The following is a 17,661-nucleotide window of genomic DNA, read 5'->3' on the forward strand; positions in this document are numbered from 1 at the left end:
CTGGGACATCAGGTGGGTGCAATTAATAATCAGGTAGAACAGCAATCCAGCAGGCTCTGGACCTCATAGGGTAAGAGTTGAATACCCCTGGTCTAAAAGAACACAAACACACAAATTACAAAAGAGTTAGCATTTATTTTAGTTATATGAAAAAAAAGAATCATCCAGAATTAATTGCTTGATGTTTGAACTCAAATTTCAAGAGAACATTTTAACAAATCCCTCTATGGAAACAAAGGTTTTTTAACTAGAAAGCATAATTTTAACAATAACTTTTCATGGAGGGATCATTCTAACAGTCTTCCCATTCAGAACTCAAATCAAGAACAAGTTTAGGGAAAAATGGCAGCATTTAAAACCTACTAAAAACAACCAATGTTAAATAACTATGGCATAATTTTGACTTGCCACACAGCAACGATTTCAACAACAAAAAATACAAAATCCCAAATAGGCAACTATTTCAGAGTAGCCGTCTACGTCAGCCGTCTCACCTATTGACAGATCATCAATGTAACATGAAAGCAAATACATCTAGAAAGATGAGAACAGACTAAATTAGCACCATTTTGAACTTATGGGAGAGTTTGAGACATGAGAGCCTGTTCAACCTCTGTGTAGAGCACCACTCTTCATGACCGTCCAGAAGACAGTTTGGAGAACACAGAATCCAATTATTAGTTAGAGATAACAAGAGCCATAATAGATCATATGATGCATGCTTATCTATGACTGATTTCTGAAACAGGTAGTCTTTTGCAAAGTCTGTTTTGAGCCTCCAACTGTCATCTTACAGCATGTGGTCCCTTGCCCAATATGCACCCCTCTAACCACCCACTAATTATCCACTTGGGCAAAGGATACTGAGTGGTGCCAGATGGAAAATTGGAATGGGCCGAGTGGTGCCCCACAAACACATACTCTCTCCCCCTCCCAAAAACACACTCTTTCTTCTCCTCTCTCGCGCACACAAACACACACACGCAGACAAACACACATTAACTCTGTTTAAACCTTAAACTTGTCTTCACAAGAGGGCAAGACTATATTGCCTAAAGCACCATACATACTTCTCCACATTCAATACAATTAGTGAGGGTAAAAATGAGTGAATTGAACTCTGAACGTCAAAGCCTCGCCTAAGGGCTTTAAAAAATTATTCAAAATTACATTTAAATTGGTCAAAAATATATTTAGATTGTCTTGAAAACGGTCAACAACAATTCAGAGAGACGTAGACAAGAGAGGGTCCTTCATGTTGACAGATGCTAGTCAGATCCTGGTGAATGTCCTGTATGTGTATTGGTGTGTGTATGGGTAGAATACTGTGCTCCAGGCAGCTTTCTGTAGCAATCACCAACCCTGTAGGAGAGAGAAAAATGATCGCAAATAAATCAAACGTTTTTTTTGTCTGTCGCGTGTTACTACCGGCAATCACAGAATTATGTAAACGTTTAAATTCTGGACTTTAGCTACCCTGGTTATCTCGCTACAAAGTATTACTAACAAACCCACACAACAGAACCTAGGCCATTTCTTAAAGACAAAGTAACTAGCCATTTCATTTCTACGTTCTGCTGCTCTGCTGTACCTCTGCTATACGTCCTCCTTGTCATCCTGCTCGGCTTGCTCCTCCTTCAGAGCGTCTGTGTCTGCCTCGTTGGTGGAGGCCTCTATGTGAGCCAACATGTCCGCCATCAGAGCTTCCTCCAGCCTCCTCCTCACACTGTGGACCAGGTCCTCTTGCTTCCTACATACACCAGAGAGAGAGGAGAGGGGTTAGGGAGCAATGGATGGATGACAGTCCTCGTGGGCAGGCTTAAAGGGATACTTACCCAAATGACAAAATGGCATATTGGTTTCCTTAACCTGTAAGCAGTCTATGGACAAGGTATGACAGCAATCCAATGCTTTTTTTAGTTTGCCTGGAACTGTTTCCACATGCTAATGTTTTAGCATTAGTGACAAATCCCAGTCATGGGACCGATATTAGCATTTTTTACGAATCATGTCCAAATTATCCAAAATGTATTGTGAAGCTCAACATTGTCACTTATTGTTGATTTGAACATGATACGTGGCACATTTTTCACACATTTGGAAATCATCTATAAGTGATTGCTTCACAATCAATTTTAGATTATTTCGGATGATTTGGACATGATGCGTAAAAAATGCTAACATCGGTCCCATGACTGGGATTTGTCACTAATGCTAAAACGTTGCCAGCAAACTAAACCAAAGCATGAATTGCTGTTATACCTTGTCCATTGACTACTTACAAGGTAAGGAAACCAATGTGTCATTTTGTAATTTGGGTAAACTATCCCTTTAACAACAATGCCCAAAAGTAGCTAGTAGCTGGGTGTTGAGCCAGACCACTGAGTTGTGTGTGTACTTTACCTGATGTCGTCATCGGTAACCATGAAGGCCTTGCAGAGTGGCTGGGTGGTGTTGAGCCATACCCCAGGGTTCTTCTCCACGGCTGCGGTCAGCTGACCAGTGACGGGTGTGGGGCTGGTGTGCAGGGCGCTGGCAATAGCAGAGAGCAGGGTCTTGTCTGAACACACAGGCCCAACACCTGGGGGGAGATTCACAGAGTCAGATATAAAACACACACATCAAATCCCAAAACGTTGGTTTTATGTGTATATGAGTCCCAAGTATTCTCTGCTGTGTGTGTACTTACCCTGTAGGCCCTTGGGAAGGTCCATGGTCTTGACCAGCTCCTCTGCAATGTCAAATGCACTCAGACCACTCAGCTTCCTCTCCCAAAACAGCTGAGGACAAACAGCGGGTAAACAGCTCGCCATTTGACTTTAAACACATCACATCATGATGTGCTTCATAATTTATGGAAAACCTCTAACAGCTAGTTCAGGTTACATAGCCCTCCCATTATGCTCATCCAATTAGGCCTCTCACTCAGACCACTCCTAGCAAAATTCTTTCTTGAGAAATTACTCTTTGCTAAGAAGCTATTAGTTTCTTTTTGACTATTTTAATTGAAAACAATCACAGTAAGGTACTTAATTGTTACCCAGAAACTATTTGATATTGAGATAAAAACAGCTGCATTGGACATTTAAGTCAGCTTGATAAATCGAGTGACTCATCCCAATTTGCAATAATACGTTTTCAAAGACTAGGCCAGAGTAGATGACTTCATCTACCAACCACATGGCAGCAATTAAATAAATAACATCACGGTATCATTACATCACAACCAATAAGCGCAGAGCATCGTTGGACTCACCTGTCTTGGTTGGTCGACAGCCTTGTGGGGGTCTGTCTTCACTTTGTTGCTAGGGTGATTGGTCACCTTGGTGACAGGCTGTTTAAAGATGGATGCTGTCTGTCGGACTGGTAGTGTCGTGTTCAGGTCTGGCTTGACCTTCAACACAGAGAAAAACAGGTCAGGGATCATAGCTCAATGGTCAAACAGATTACACATGATCCTGGACTCAAACTCCCTCACCTTGATCTGATGGTTGTTGTTGTCATAGCGATGCTTGTGTCTGTTCCTGTGCAGTTTGTTCGTTAGCATCCTTCCTGCACGGGGGTCAATGGCGTGCACCTCCATGGTGTTGCCCAGGTAACGAGCTAGCTGGGGCTTGCTGAGGAATCTCTTTCCAGGGTCACTAAAGGGGCGGGAAAACAGGCCACCGGGAGAAAAAATAAAACATAGGCAATGAATTGAGGCACAAACGTGCAGGTACAAGAGGCACAAACCTATTGATGAGGTCAGTGGTGTTGCACTGACAAGACTACAAATGGGCCTAATTCACAAACCATAACGTCGATCTAAACTCTTGTTTTGATTATTTTCTAGATTGCAGTGTACATTCGGAAAATGTATGATTTATGCATATCAAAACATGATATGAGCTGCATAGAATGACAAGCAAGAGCCTTGTATTGAACTGTTAGCAGTGGGTTATATCAAAGAGCCTCAGCCTGCAAAACAACCATAGTAGCAGGGGTGAGAGTAGATTTAATTTCTTACTGGTATGGGACACCCAAGTGCCTGCACGTTTTTTTAATGCTACAAAAATTACAGGGTAGCCTACTCTGCCAAAAAGATCAATAAATACGATGTCTGATTCATATAATTGGCCTACTAAATACAATTCAACATCCATCTACCCTGGAGGAGGAAATAACTATCCAAAAGAAACCCAATGACAAAGACAGTGAATACGCACTCACAGGGATGTGCCCGATGTTCTCAGCTGGTGCCAATAAAATAGGCTACTGTTCGCTCAATTCAGTTAAGAATTTTGACAACTAAAAGACAGATTGGAGTCTTTCATTGGCATCTCTTTACAGCAATAGCCATTTGCTTTCCAAACGGTTTTTCCGCGATTGTGTTTTTTTAAATATTGCGATACGGCTGGCTAGGTCTCCGCTTTTCACTGACAGTAGCAACTCAACAATCATCTATCCCGACTGTAGGCTATGCAATTTAAAACAATCCACTGCGTTTTTTCAAAGACGCTAATGATCCTCTGTGGCCAAATCATGCTTTCTGGTGTAGTAGCCTATTTTGAATGATTTGATTTATTTCGGTATAGATAGAAGCTAATTAGGCTATATAATTTTGCCAGTTTAATTCAATTCACTTTAGCGAAAGCTTAGCTTCCCCTAGCCTTATGGTCACGCCACCTATGCCTTTTAATGTGGCATAAACACAACCAGACAGATGTTCTCATCTGATTGTCAAACAATCACTTAACAAATGCGATCCTGTAGGCTACCCGCGCACATTCGTCCGCTCACAAAATAATTTCAGCATCCAAACCAACAGTGCACTAGCAATTTGATCAACGGAAGAGACATCTGTTACAAAACACCTACGTGTATTGTAATGCAATTCTGCGATTGTCATTAGGCTTACACTTGTAGCCTGAATTGACGCATTCACTGTTGTCCACGCACGCTTCGGTCTCCGTCACTAATCTCAGCCTTGTCCGCGAGCTCTCCGCCACTCATCACGGCCTTGACTGAATGTACGCGTTCTCCTCAAACCACAACTCAATGTTACAGTATACCACACAGTTTCCAGTCAATTCGCAAATTCTTCAAGGGGCTGACATGCAGAATTGTTAAATAATGGTGTAATAGCCTATAGTTGTTTGGGCATGTATTATTTGTGATAGTCTCACGTTTTACCGGTACGGCGTATCCCCACTATTTATTTTGCCGGGACGCCGTACCTGACCACCTTACTTTTACCCCTGCATAGTAGTAAACAATGAACGTTAGCTAGCTACTGTCGTGGGTAACCCGCAGCACTGCACCCACAATAATGTAGTATAAAGTCCACATAATCGGAATCAATTTACACAAATCTAAACAAAGACTTGTAACAGAAAGCTACTGATGCTAACGTTACTTGCTAATTTGTTGTCAAATGTGCGGGGAGCTGACATTTGCTAGCAAGCTAAAGTTAGCAATCAATGACTTATCGTTCGCTATCTAATGGTTACTTATCAAATTTGACGCAATCTGTAGACACTGATCATTTACATTTTTGGTACGTAGTTACCTAAGTGGGTGATGTCTTACTTTAGTGGCTAGCTAACGTCTCGGCTACTCCATCGAGAAACAACGTTAGCTAGCTAGAGACATGCTTCCCTACTGCAGACCAGCTAACAGCTAGCTACCGTCTTTTTACTTAGCTACTTGTCCTTACAACTCATTCGAGCAAGTCGTACAACCCCACCTTTTCCTCTCCATGCTTCTTGCAGGTTATGATTGCTCGATTTTTGTTGATTCGGGAATCTGCATGGGTTTTAAATATTTGGCTATATTTTTTTGTTGTGGATCTGCTTTCCTTTTCGATGTCAGCTGTCCTCCCTGCTTTCTCTTGTCAAGACACTCATAAGATCACTCCGCAACGCTAGACCACTGTTACATAAAGTGGACAGCAAGTCATCCGCTGGTCCACAAACTAGTCCCAACTGAAGTCCTGTCTTTGTTGGGATCAGTTGAGTGTTTTAATGTTGTTTAATCTAGCTACATTCGCTAGTCGTTTTCTCATCAGTTTAGCTGTATGTTTTACAAAATTATTTCGATTTCATACGAAACACTTTAAAACTTGCATTTATTCAGGGTAGCCCAATTGAGACCAGCATCGCATTCCCAATGGTGACCTGAGTACAACCATTTTCTCACAACAGGAAGAACAATTTACATTACAATTAAAACAATAATAAAATATAAAAATCAACCAAGCTGGATGAAATAACCCAATACCAAGTTTTTTCCAGAAAACAACTATCCATCATGTCAGGTTTGCCAGAAGATACTGACCCTACCGTTGCGCTTATTTACTCTGAAGTCTGAACGCAATCATGGTTACAATAAGACACTGTTGAGCCGGTGCGACACATGGGTCGGAAACATACCTCAATGCAGGGATGGGATATGCCACTGTCCTCCAAATTGTACCTTTATCCACACTGCTCCGTCAAGAAGATTGAAATATTACTTGTTTCTAGGGATGCACGATATACCGGTGAGCATATCGAAACTGACGATATTAGCTACAAAAAAACACCTGCATCGGCCCAACAGTGACAGTGCGCACCGAGGAAGAGAGGCCACAGACAGAGCTGAAACTCCACTGCTTGACATGTATGATGAAATCCTGGTTGAGAATGAAACAACTGAACAAATGAACAATGAAACAGCACAGCAAGTGAAGGAAATAGGTTTTGATTATGTTTTACTGGTAATGGGGACATATGTAAATGCCAACAAAATAACTTTTTGGTCAGTGTGGTGTGTGGCCTTTATTTAACTAGGCAAGTCAGTTAAGAACAAATTCTTATTTACAATGACGGCCTACCCTGTCCAAACCCGGACGACGCCCTATGGGACTCCAAATCACAGCAGGATGTGATACAGCCTGGATTCGAACCAGGGACTGTAGTGACACCTCTTGCACTGAGATGCAGTGCCTTAGAATGCTGCATCCATGTGTGTGTGTTAACTATTTAACTGTACTAGAATGCTTAAAAGACCGCAAAAAATTGACATTTCGGTATCAGATTCTTTTTGGAAAGGAAAATATTGGATATCGGGCAAAAATGTCATATCAGTGCATCCCTACTAGCTTCCCCAGAAAACTGCCGTTTTCGTCCTCATGCTAGCTAGCAGTAGTCACAGCAGCCATTATTGAAAACGGACCATGAAAAGCAGACATTTTTTACTTTAAAAAGAAAATAAATCAGACTTCAAACTAACAAAGGAATAACAATGTGGAGAATATAAGAGAAATGTTAATTTCTCATGCCTGCATTTCCCATTCCTCCACCTGATTCCTTGGCTGAGCAATCCCCCCCCCCAAAATACATAAAATGCACAACAGTTATTTTAAAAAAGATGTCAAAGATCAGGGTGAAAAGTCCAGTTAAGTTTATTGAAAAAGGTGAAAGCATGTTGTTTCTCGTGTCATTGCCCTGGTGTGGAGTTGTGTCTTGGTGTCTGATGACATCTGCAGCTCTGGTCACACTGTCCCCATTTATCTTGGCCTGCCTCTGACAGCACAGACTGACCTACAGGCAAACACAATTGATTTCAGACAGTGGGGGTGGGCGGGTGAAGGGGAGTCCAAGGTGAGAATTTATATTTAGAAGGACTGAGAAGCTCAGTTCTGCTGACATTTTAAAAAGGACATTCTACCCCAAAATGAATGAAAATAAAATTATCTAAAATTTAACTTCCACCACCAGAAATGAGCCCAATAACATAAATATTTTAACATATTGGACAATGCATATAGCCTATGCATGTTCCATATTATCAGGTATGCTATTAGCAAAAAGCATTATCACCTGTAGCCCAACTGATGATGCAGCAGCATAGTGGCTACAAATAAATAGGCTAAAGTATGAGGTTGCCCATCTGCATGTACCCTATTGGGCCAATCATTAGCTAAATGTAATATTTTAACTTGTTAGCATCCTATTGATATATTTTATGTCCCAAAAAACTTGCATAAACACAGTGAATATAATTTAGGCCTACCTGTTAGGGTAACTTGGAGTATGCCGCCAGCCAGGGTAACATGTCCCCTGCCTGTACTTCTCACAGAAACCACCATTTTCCCCAACACTTTCCCTGGTTGCCACTGCTCTTGCTCAACTAAAAATGTAATCAGTCTCACCATTTTTTAAGTCCCCCAGAAATATTTTGTAGGTAGGGCGGCGTTTTACCCCAAGTTACCGTGTTACATTTAGCCCCACTCTCCCCTATTCACTCACTGAGCATTTCAGAGCTGTAAATGTGCCTAACCATGACACTGTTAAAAAAAACTATTTCAAATGGTGTAGATCCCCCTCTTTTTAACAAAGGCCATTAAAACTGCTGTTTTCTCGAGATTGCATTAAGAATTGTTGTGCATTGACTGCTTGGATGTTTATGCAACATGAATGGCCTTGAGAGGAATATTTCTCATATACAACACACAAGCCGAATAGGTAAATAGATAAACTATTCTACTATGGGGTTGTCGGATTATTCTATTCATTAGTAAATGTGAAGTGTTATAGAATCTTCAAAGTGCGCTTCGGCAGAAATATTTTTTCAGGGTCCATATTTTTGGGGCGTGGCGGCAATAATTTTGCCGTGGCTAAATGACTGCAGCGGAAACACTGGTCCCCAAATCGACCCCTAAACCCAATATATTGTGAAGATCTGAGAACTTACTGTGGCGATTTCACATTGTATAAAGTATACCGAGATAATACCGCATATCCGGGTATGAAATCAGGAAGGTATAAAAGTGAAACATTTGGGATACCACCTAGTCGCGATACACAGATGCTATCCCTCTTGGACATTATCCGCGCACAGAAATCCTTTGCCGAAAAACTTCCAGCTAGCTTCACGTGCACTGTGTTTCACGAATGTTGGATACAATTCCATTTGAATTTCAGCATGAAACACACTGATAATCTCACTACCGATAGACTGCTGCTTGATACTTATCACAGTGGGAGGCCGTTTTGTCTTGCTAGAACAAATGCTGTACCTGCTACGTGTAGACCCCATAGCGACGATCCTCTTTTCTACTTGTCAGAATCTCAATGCTCGTCAGTGGACAATGACTTGACTTTGAGCCAACCAGAGAGCATGAACCCCCAGGTGGGGAAGCCAACAGGAGTGACAACAAAATTGAAAAAATATGACATTTTATCCATACATAGACGGTTAAATGTCATGAGCCAGTCACACTTCATATGCAATAGTAACTAGCTAATAAACTAACTAGCTAAGTGCACAGACGCAATGCACACTAAATACTTCCAAGGAAGCTACCCACTGTAGCTAGTATTGACATAATTAAATCACAATGGATTACTTTCCATGAAACAGCTGCCGAGTTGGTGCATTTTTTTAATTGTACCTTTATTTAACTAGGCAAGTCAGTTAAGAACAAATTCTTATTTACAATGACGGCCTACACCGGCCAAACCCGGGCGCCGCCCTTATGGGACTCCCAATCACGGCTGGTTGTGATACAGCCTGGATTCGAACAAGGGTGTCTGTAGTGACGCTTCTAGCACTGAGACGCAGTGCCTGCGCCACTCAGGAGCATTGTCCTTAGCTAACTAGCTATGTTGTGCTAGCTAGCGAATATGCTAATGTTAGCTAGCTAGCGATGGGCTGGTAGTGGTAGTATGGGATTATGGAGAGCGAATTAAATTTCTTCTTCGTCATCTTGCTATGTAGTTATCTAGCTGTTGCCATCTGGATAGTATCAACGACGGCTTTCTACAAAATAACAACAGCGGAGCTAGCGAACATTGGAATCTAGACCATGAAATAAATACACACAGACATGCATTGCCGTGCAACGCTACTGCTACTGCCACCTTCTGGTTTGGAGTATTTTAACATGGTTACGTGTATGACGACCTCAAGGTCTGTTCAAATCAAATTGTATTGGTCACATACACATATTTTGCAGATGTTATTACGGGTGTAGCGAAATGCTTGTGTTCCTAGCGCCAACAGTTTAGTACTATCTAACAATTCACAACAATACACAAATCTAAAAGTAAAATAATGGAATTAATGTATAAATATTATGACGAGCAATGTCGGAGTGGCATTGACTAAATACAGTGGAATAGAATACAGTATATACATATGAGATGATTAAAGCAGTATGTAAACATTATTAAAGTGACTAATGTTCTATTATTAAACTGTTGTGTGAAAATAAAGAGACTGACTGCCGACACTATTCAGTGTTGGAGATATTACTCTGCCGATTGTTAGGGAGTTTGTTTCTTATACCGCTCGGAATTTGTGACAAAATATCCAAAGGAACATATTATTAAACAGACTTTCCAAATTCGTAAAAGTCCCCTACAAGTGATCACTTGCTTCTGTACATATGCCACACGTGCAGGACTTATTTTGACATAAGGTAAAGCAGAGAGCAAGTGATAGGTCAGGCACCAGTGTAACGGATGTGAAATGGCTAGCTAGTTAGCGGGTACGCGCTAATAGCATTTCAATCGGTTATGTCACTTGCTCTGAGACCTGAAGTAGGGTTGCCCCTTGCTCTGCAAGGGCCGCGGCTTTTGTGGAGCGATGGGTAACGACGCTTCGTGGGTGTCAGTTGTTGATGTGTGCAGAAGGTCCCTGGTTCGCGCCCGGACTTTTTAATGAAGTCCGTTTTAATAACACATTCATTTGGATATTTTGTCTCTATTTCCCAGAGGTATAAGGAACACGCCATTTGAGACAGGCATAGGACGTATGTGGTTTCGTCAATACAAATTAACACAACAATGTTTTCCAAGGGACATCAGAACGTCAGGGCTAGATAGCACCCAACCCTAGTTAGGTGGCGACGATGAGCAATAAGGTGCACATTCCAGAGGACAAGGCGGTGTTACCATCATACAGGGAGACTACATTATTTCCCATTATCTCATCATTACCTTCAATGTTGCGTTCGAAGGTAACTGCCAAACAGAGGTAGATCGGTGAACTATGCTCTGCAGACTTGTTAGCTCTCAGACTGATCTAGTGCCATGTCTTTAGTCCAGTGGGTTAACAGGTTATTGTTGAGTCACATTGACAATCTGTGTTCGTTAATAGTAGAGAGCGAATGCGAGCCTGGGCTGCTGCTTAGTCATTATGGGAGATCTTTCTAGAGCCACATTGACTTCAGGGCAATCACACATCCTTTTATCTCAGATTAGTGGTTAGTATAAAAGTTTAGTATTCACGATGACAAAATCGATTGCTTCAAACTGACATTCTAGAATTTAGATGACGGTCTTCAGCTAATTTCTCCCCAAGCCAGTGACATCACACTTATATCAGATTCAGTGTAGCCTTTGAATAGTGTTAGTTAAACAGTGCCTATAACCCAAACGTTTGCTCCCGCACTATTGATTTTAAGTTGATATCGACATGAGTGATTAACAAAATAGTGTTGCGTTTACCTTTCCACGTTGGCGACCCACTTGAAACAAAATTCAACAATCCAAAATGTAGCCCTCTGTCTTCCACAGGTTGTCCCACAAGTTGTCCTCTAACCAGTGATATACATAGTATTCCCAGATTCCCAATTTTTCAGTAGTGTTCGTTTGAACAGGACGTGCAACCTGACTCCCTCTTCTTTCTATTGATTTCAACATGAAATCGATATGAGTGATTGACACTTAAGAGTTGCATTTCTCTTTCTGTTTTGGCGACCCCTAAATCAAAATAGCTGGTTGTATTCAGCAGAGTGGTATACCAAGAAGCAAGCTCGATTTACTCAGGGTTTTCTAAAGCTAGCCAGCTAGTTAGCTTTACATTCCAGCTCAGTCTTCATCCGTACCATGACGGCGGATATTGTCGTCCGCCTGCGGCTAACTCTGACAGGCTGTAACTGTGGGTGCATGCTCCACATGCAGGGCCGGTCCTGGACGTTCTTCCGCCCTAGGCGAAACAAAAATATTATCAGAAAGAGAAAAGCTCAATTAACAGGGACAGAATAGCAAAGTCATTTAAAAATAAAAAATCTCATCGAATAGTGAGGAATCAATGCATCGGAGTCACGTCTTTCGCGGGCATTTTAGAGCTTGTTGGCATCACCGAGTTAAGCTTTGTTATAGAACACTTGATATAATCTGGATACGTTTTATGTATTTATTTCAAAATAAAAAACAAACAATAGATGTCCCTTTTGCACTTTTCTCAAAGGGTGTGATACACTCGCTCAATTCGAGCCCTGTTTTTAGTCAAACACACCAAGCCGTTCTCAGACATGGAGGTATTTAATCAGTGCATGGGACAATAGTGGAGTATTTGGCTATGCCTACATCTATGGAGGATAATTGTGTCTGTCAAACAGGGAGTCTCACCACTTATTTATTGGAGGATGAAGAAATAAGCTCAAATTATCTATGTAACTCTATGTTTATGCCCATAAACATTTTTGGGGGACGTATGCACATATAGGAGGTCCCTTACCAGGCAGAAGGGAATTTTACCCCTGCATCAGCGAGTTAAATTGTTGCTATCACTATGCAACCTACTATCTAGAGTAGGAAAACGAGTTTCTTATTAATAATATCCCACCTGTTATCACACATGGCACGACCCCATAATTGTTACAATTACAATAAAAATAACACTTTTATATAACATATTTAACATATTTTAATATTCCTGTAGAACTGTAAAACAGAGTAAGATCATTTGAGCTTTGGAAAGGAGTGCTTTCATAAATGTATGGCGGGGCTCGTTTGCTGGAGCAGTGTAAAATAAGCTTTATGCCTATTGCCCAGCCTTAACGAATTTTGTTTATTTACATGTCCAACATCAGCATTTATTTATTTCGTCTCCACCTAGAGTGGCCTCTTTCCTCTGCTGTGGTGCTGCGTTGCAGTCAGCGATTTTTGTAGTTCGGTAGCTGTCCATGGTCCTGAAATCAAATCATCTGAGTTTGCTTAGACACCAGCCTGATCTCCAGCTCCTTCCACCTCTGGAAACTATCTAGGTGGTCATGTGACTTCTCATGCGAGCTGAGGAGGTGACACTGATTCTTCCAGTCCCTGGTTCCATCCCTGACCAGCGCAGATTTACACTCGTGTGAAAAAAGTTTGCCGCAAAAACAGAAGGCTGCGTCGTTTTTGCTTGGAATAGACAAGCCTTGGTCTCTCCACTCTCTCCCCGTTCGCCATCCTCCTATTGTAGTGGGCCACCGAAAACTTTCGTTGCCCCTCATCTCTTGTGAAATTCCCCTCCTTATCCTGATGTGGCCCAGCCTGCTCTAACATATCCCGTAAATATCCATTCATATATTTTGGCCACTCATCGGGATCTTTTATGTTTTTTGTCTGGGAGTCGGATTTAGCAGCAGCACCACCACTGTCATCCGGGACGGGGAGCGACGAATCTGAGTCTGGGTTCAAGATAGTAGGGTCTTCGCTGGCATTGTTTGGAGATGTGGCTAGGCCTGGTGCGACCACCTGTTCTTGTCAGGCCAGAGAGCTGCCATCATCGGTGGAAGTGCATGGCTCGGACTCCTCCGCTTTGCCCTCTTCGCTGCTAGAATCAGCGAACAGGGGCTCGTCGTTCGCGGCGAATGAATGGCCTGTCCACGTAAGCGTGTCATTCTCCACACCGGTTGATGGACATTGCTGCACACTTATACATTTCACCAGCGAATCTCTTTGGTTTAAAGATTGTGACTCTTTTCTCATTGTTAAAAAAATAAATAATCGCTTCCTGATAGTTTTTGTCTTTTAGACATCGTAGCAAATAGTTTCAAATCTCTATAGATGACTTTTAGCTAAAATTATATCCACTAGTAGTAGCTAGCTAACGTTAACAGGCTAGGTTAGGCTACTGCCTTAATCACTAATCATCGTCGTAACTCACAAACTTAAAAAAATATATATATATATATATATATATATATATATATATATATATTTGGCAGATTCATTTTGATTAATGTTTCACAATTGGATAATCACATATAAACACACACATCACCATAGCTACCAAGGACAGTGGGAGTGAACTTCGGGAGAAGTGGGAATGGGGTGGGGGCGGGAACTGTAGAAAAGCTATGAGCTGGTGGCTGGGGTGCCGCGGGTGTTGTAGTAGCGGATCAGGGGCGCTAGAGGGCGGCAGCCAATTGTCAAAATACAGCCTCAAATTCACGTGCCGCCATAGGTGACGACCTAATCTTGCCGAATGGGAGGGCCGTCCCTGTGCACATGGCTAGTCGAACTCTTCATTGTGACAATGCCGAAACATTAATCCATGTGCAAATCTGTGCCATATTTTCATTTTTACCGAAATCAAAACTTGATAAAAAGTTATCTACGGCGCGAAATATGCTTTTACAAGTGCCACCTTTATTTTATTACTTATCGTTAATGCCGTATTTGGTGTGCTTATCAATGCATGCGCACCTTTCCCCCCAACTCTTATCGATAAAATGATTATCAGAATAATAATTGTATATGTCATGCAAACGTTCTACTGTGCGTGAAGTTTGAAATGCATTCTGTAATTACATGATAATGTGATAGGTACTTTAAAATTATACATTTTTTTACACAAAAAAACATTGATTAATAAAATATTTATCAGTCTTCTTCCTCAAATGAATGGAAATGAATCTGAATTCATTGGTCCTCAACTGGCAGCTCAGACACTAATAAGTGATGGGCATTCCGGCTTTTTTCGGTGAGCCGGCTCGTTCGGCTCAGCTCACCAAAAAGAGCCGTCTCTTTTGGCTCCCAAACGGCTCTTTAAAAAATATATGTTTTGTATTTTCTCAAGTCACAGTTTGCGGTAGTTTGACTATGATTGGTGTTACAACAATTCTAATTAAATGATTAAATGAAATCATACTCTACCTTAACCACAATGTATTTAAAAATGCATTGGTTTGTTATGAAAAAGAATGCTATTAAACATGTGCATTTAAAGTATCACTTTTTAATGTATATAAACAAAGTGCATATATATCTAACCATTCAAAACGAATACAATCTGAACAGCATAATAGAATATTGCACCATATCAAAGAAAAATAAATAACAATTTGCAAAATTGAAGCATCCCACAAATTGAAATAAATGTAAAAAAAGAAGGATGCTATTACACATGCGCATTTAAAGTCTAACTTTCTAAATGTATATAAACAAAGTGCATGTAATTGTAACAATTAAAAACTAATACAATCTGAACAACATAATAGAATAATGCACCATATCAAAGAAAAATAAATAACAATGTGCAAAACTGCAGCATCCCACTTAAAACATTAAACTGGTCCCTCTTTTCTGTCACCCCTCTGTCACGTGTCCTGTGGCTACATTTGCTTCTCTCTGGCGGCTGGCTCTGATTCGCTGCAGACCCTTACACAGGAGTAGCATTTTTGAGGTTGTCACATAGCTGAAAATAGAGAACAGCAACTTATTAGTTCAGGTTCATGTTTTGTCTACTGATACTACATTCTCATCTACTGCTCATTTGCATATATAATTCTGGATTAAATAATGACGTAGTAATAACTGCTGACTGTACCTCTCTCCACTGATCTCCACAGTGACCTGCTCAAAGGGTTCCAGGACTCTGCACACCTCCTCCACCACCTCCCATTCCTCTTGGGTCAGAGCATCAACAGGTGCATTGACAATGGCCAGGGTAGAGATGATGGCATCCTTTGACTCAAGAAACCGCGTCAACATATAAAGTGTTGAATTCCACCTTGTAGTGCGGTCTTGATTAGGCCTCAGCTCAGGCATCCCCATCTGGAGTTGTGTAGACTGTAGTTTTTCAGGACCTACTGTGCTCCTGTGGAAATATTCCACAGCTGCTTTCACTTTGTCCACAGTGGGCTTCATCACCTTCAGAGCATCTCTTACAGTCAGGTTGATTGTATGGGCAAAATATGGATGATGGATCCATTTAAAAAATGTTATGGCTTTGGTTATGTTAGCTGCATTGTCGCTAACACAACATACCACTTTTCCATCTACTTGCCATTCTCTGGCCACTCTCAACAGTTCCTCTGCCAAGTTCTCGCAGGTGTGTCTGTCGCTGAACTCACAGTTCACATATGCCGGTGTAGGTTATGCGTAGAACCGTCTTTATATGATATTTTGTTTTGGCAAAATCTACAATGTGGGCTAACATAGTCTACATTATTAAAATGCATCCAAATGCTACTGTGCTTCTGACTCATTTTCCAGCTGTTGTTTTCATTTACATTTACATTTAAGTCATTTAGCAGACGCTCTTATCCAGAGCGACTTACAAATTGGTGCATTCACCTTATGATATCCAGTGGAACAACCACTTTACAATAGTGCATCTAAATCTTTTAAGGGGGGGGGGGGGGGTTAGAAGGATTACTTTATCCTATCCTAGGTATTCCTTAAAGAGGTGGGGTTTCAGGTGTCTCCGGAAGGTGGTGATTGACTCCGCTGTTTTCGCAGCTGTCCTTCCTCTCTCTTATCGGCTACTAAGTGCGTGACTGTAAGTGAGTTGGCTCGGGCCTCCCTCACGCATCTTTGGTTCATTGGTTGACACTGCGTGTCTGATTGACAGGAACAACAGGAGAGACTGTTAGTCTGAGCAGACAGTCAGAACGAATGTGTGTGTGCTTGAGCATTTAGGCCTATATCATTTTATTTATTTTTTACGTTCTTTGAATTAGTTAATTCTATTCATTTCAATCTTTTGATTATTCATATCTTTATTTTTTATTTTTTTTATAAATAGATTTGGCTCTTCTGATATGCGAGCCGGCTCCCAACGTTCACCTACAAGCCGACTCGTTCGCGAACGACCCATCACTATCAGACACGTCATTCAGGATAAATGGAGTTAGCCTTCCCCGGAGCAGGTTAGTTCTGAAGGATTCGTTGCCATAAAAATTTACCTGACTTAACAGGTGAGCCACATTCACATGACTGGTTATCTCGAACTGAACTCAGAGTTGACCAAAGTTACCTTGCCAACTCCTCAAAGTTGATTCCTAGGATACCAGGTTGTCCTCTAACGAGTGATGTAAACAATATTTCTAGTTTCCATGTGTTTTTTGAGTTGTTCGCTTCAACAGCACATACAGTCGTGGCTAAAAGTTGAGAATGACACAAATATTAATTTCCACAAAGTTTGCTGCTTCAGTGTCTTTAGATATTTTTGTCAGATGTTACTATGGAATACTGAAGTATAATTACAAGCATTTCATAAGTGTCAAAGGCTTTTATTGACAATTACATGAAGTTGATGCAAAGAGTCAACATTTGCAGTGTTGACCCTTCTTTTTCAAGACCTCTGCAATCCGCCCTGGCATGCTGTCAATTAACTTCTGGGCCCCATCCTGATTGATGGCAGCCCATTCTTGCATAATCAATGCTTGGAGTTTGTCAGAATTTGTGGGGTTTTGTTTGTCCACCCGCCTCTTGAGGATTGACCACAAGTTCTCAATGGGATTAAGATCTTGGAAGTTTCCTGGACATGGACCCAAAATATCGATGTTTTGTTCCCCGAGCCACTTAGTTATCACTTTTGCCTTATGGCAAGGTACTCCATCATGCTGGAAAAGGCATTGTTCGTCACCAAACTGTTCCTGGATGGTTGGGAGAAGTTGCTCTCGGATGTGTTGGTACC

The 17,661-nt window shown here is 41.3% G+C and overlaps 2 protein-coding genes and 1 long non-coding RNA gene across 3 annotated transcripts; all 3 read right to left on the minus strand.

Annotated features, from left to right (window-relative positions):
* Window positions 1-115: 115 nt before the first annotated feature.
* On the minus strand, window positions 116-5,897 carry LOC129824340 (methyl-CpG-binding domain protein 3-like). Its single transcript, XM_055883917.1, has 7 exons — window positions 5,726-5,897; window positions 3,479-3,641; window positions 3,257-3,394; window positions 2,690-2,780; window positions 2,404-2,581; window positions 1,592-1,750; window positions 116-1,362 (listed from the first exon to the last, which is right to left on the minus strand). Exons 1-6 carry the CDS (start codon window positions 5,737-5,739, stop codon window positions 1,597-1,599), a joined length of 738 nt encoding a protein of 245 aa, XP_055739892.1. The 5' UTR covers window positions 5,740-5,897; the 3' UTR covers window positions 116-1,362; window positions 1,592-1,596.
* Window positions 5,898-7,407: 1,510 nt separating this feature from the next.
* On the minus strand, window positions 7,408-10,133 carry LOC129824341 (uncharacterized). Its single transcript, XR_008754733.1, has 2 exons — window positions 9,041-10,133; window positions 7,408-7,562 (listed from the first exon to the last, which is right to left on the minus strand). It is a non-coding gene; the product is annotated as an uncharacterized LOC129824341 (long non-coding RNA).
* A 5,117-nt stretch (window positions 10,134-15,250) lies between these two features.
* LOC129824555 (zinc finger BED domain-containing protein 4-like) lies at window positions 15,251-16,426 on the minus strand. The gene is made up of 2 exons (XM_055884248.1): window positions 15,568-16,426; window positions 15,251-15,435 (listed from the first exon to the last, which is right to left on the minus strand). The coding sequence occupies exons 1-2, from the start codon at window positions 15,885-15,887 to the stop codon at window positions 15,327-15,329; spliced, it is 429 nt and encodes a 142-aa protein (XP_055740223.1). The 5' UTR covers window positions 15,888-16,426; the 3' UTR covers window positions 15,251-15,326.
* Window positions 16,427-17,661: the final 1,235 nt, after the last annotated feature.

Source organism: Salvelinus fontinalis, chromosome 26, assembly GCF_029448725.1.
Source record: "Salvelinus fontinalis isolate EN_2023a chromosome 26, ASM2944872v1, whole genome shotgun sequence".
Classification (NCBI taxonomy): domain Eukaryota; kingdom Metazoa; phylum Chordata; class Actinopteri; order Salmoniformes; family Salmonidae; genus Salvelinus; species Salvelinus fontinalis.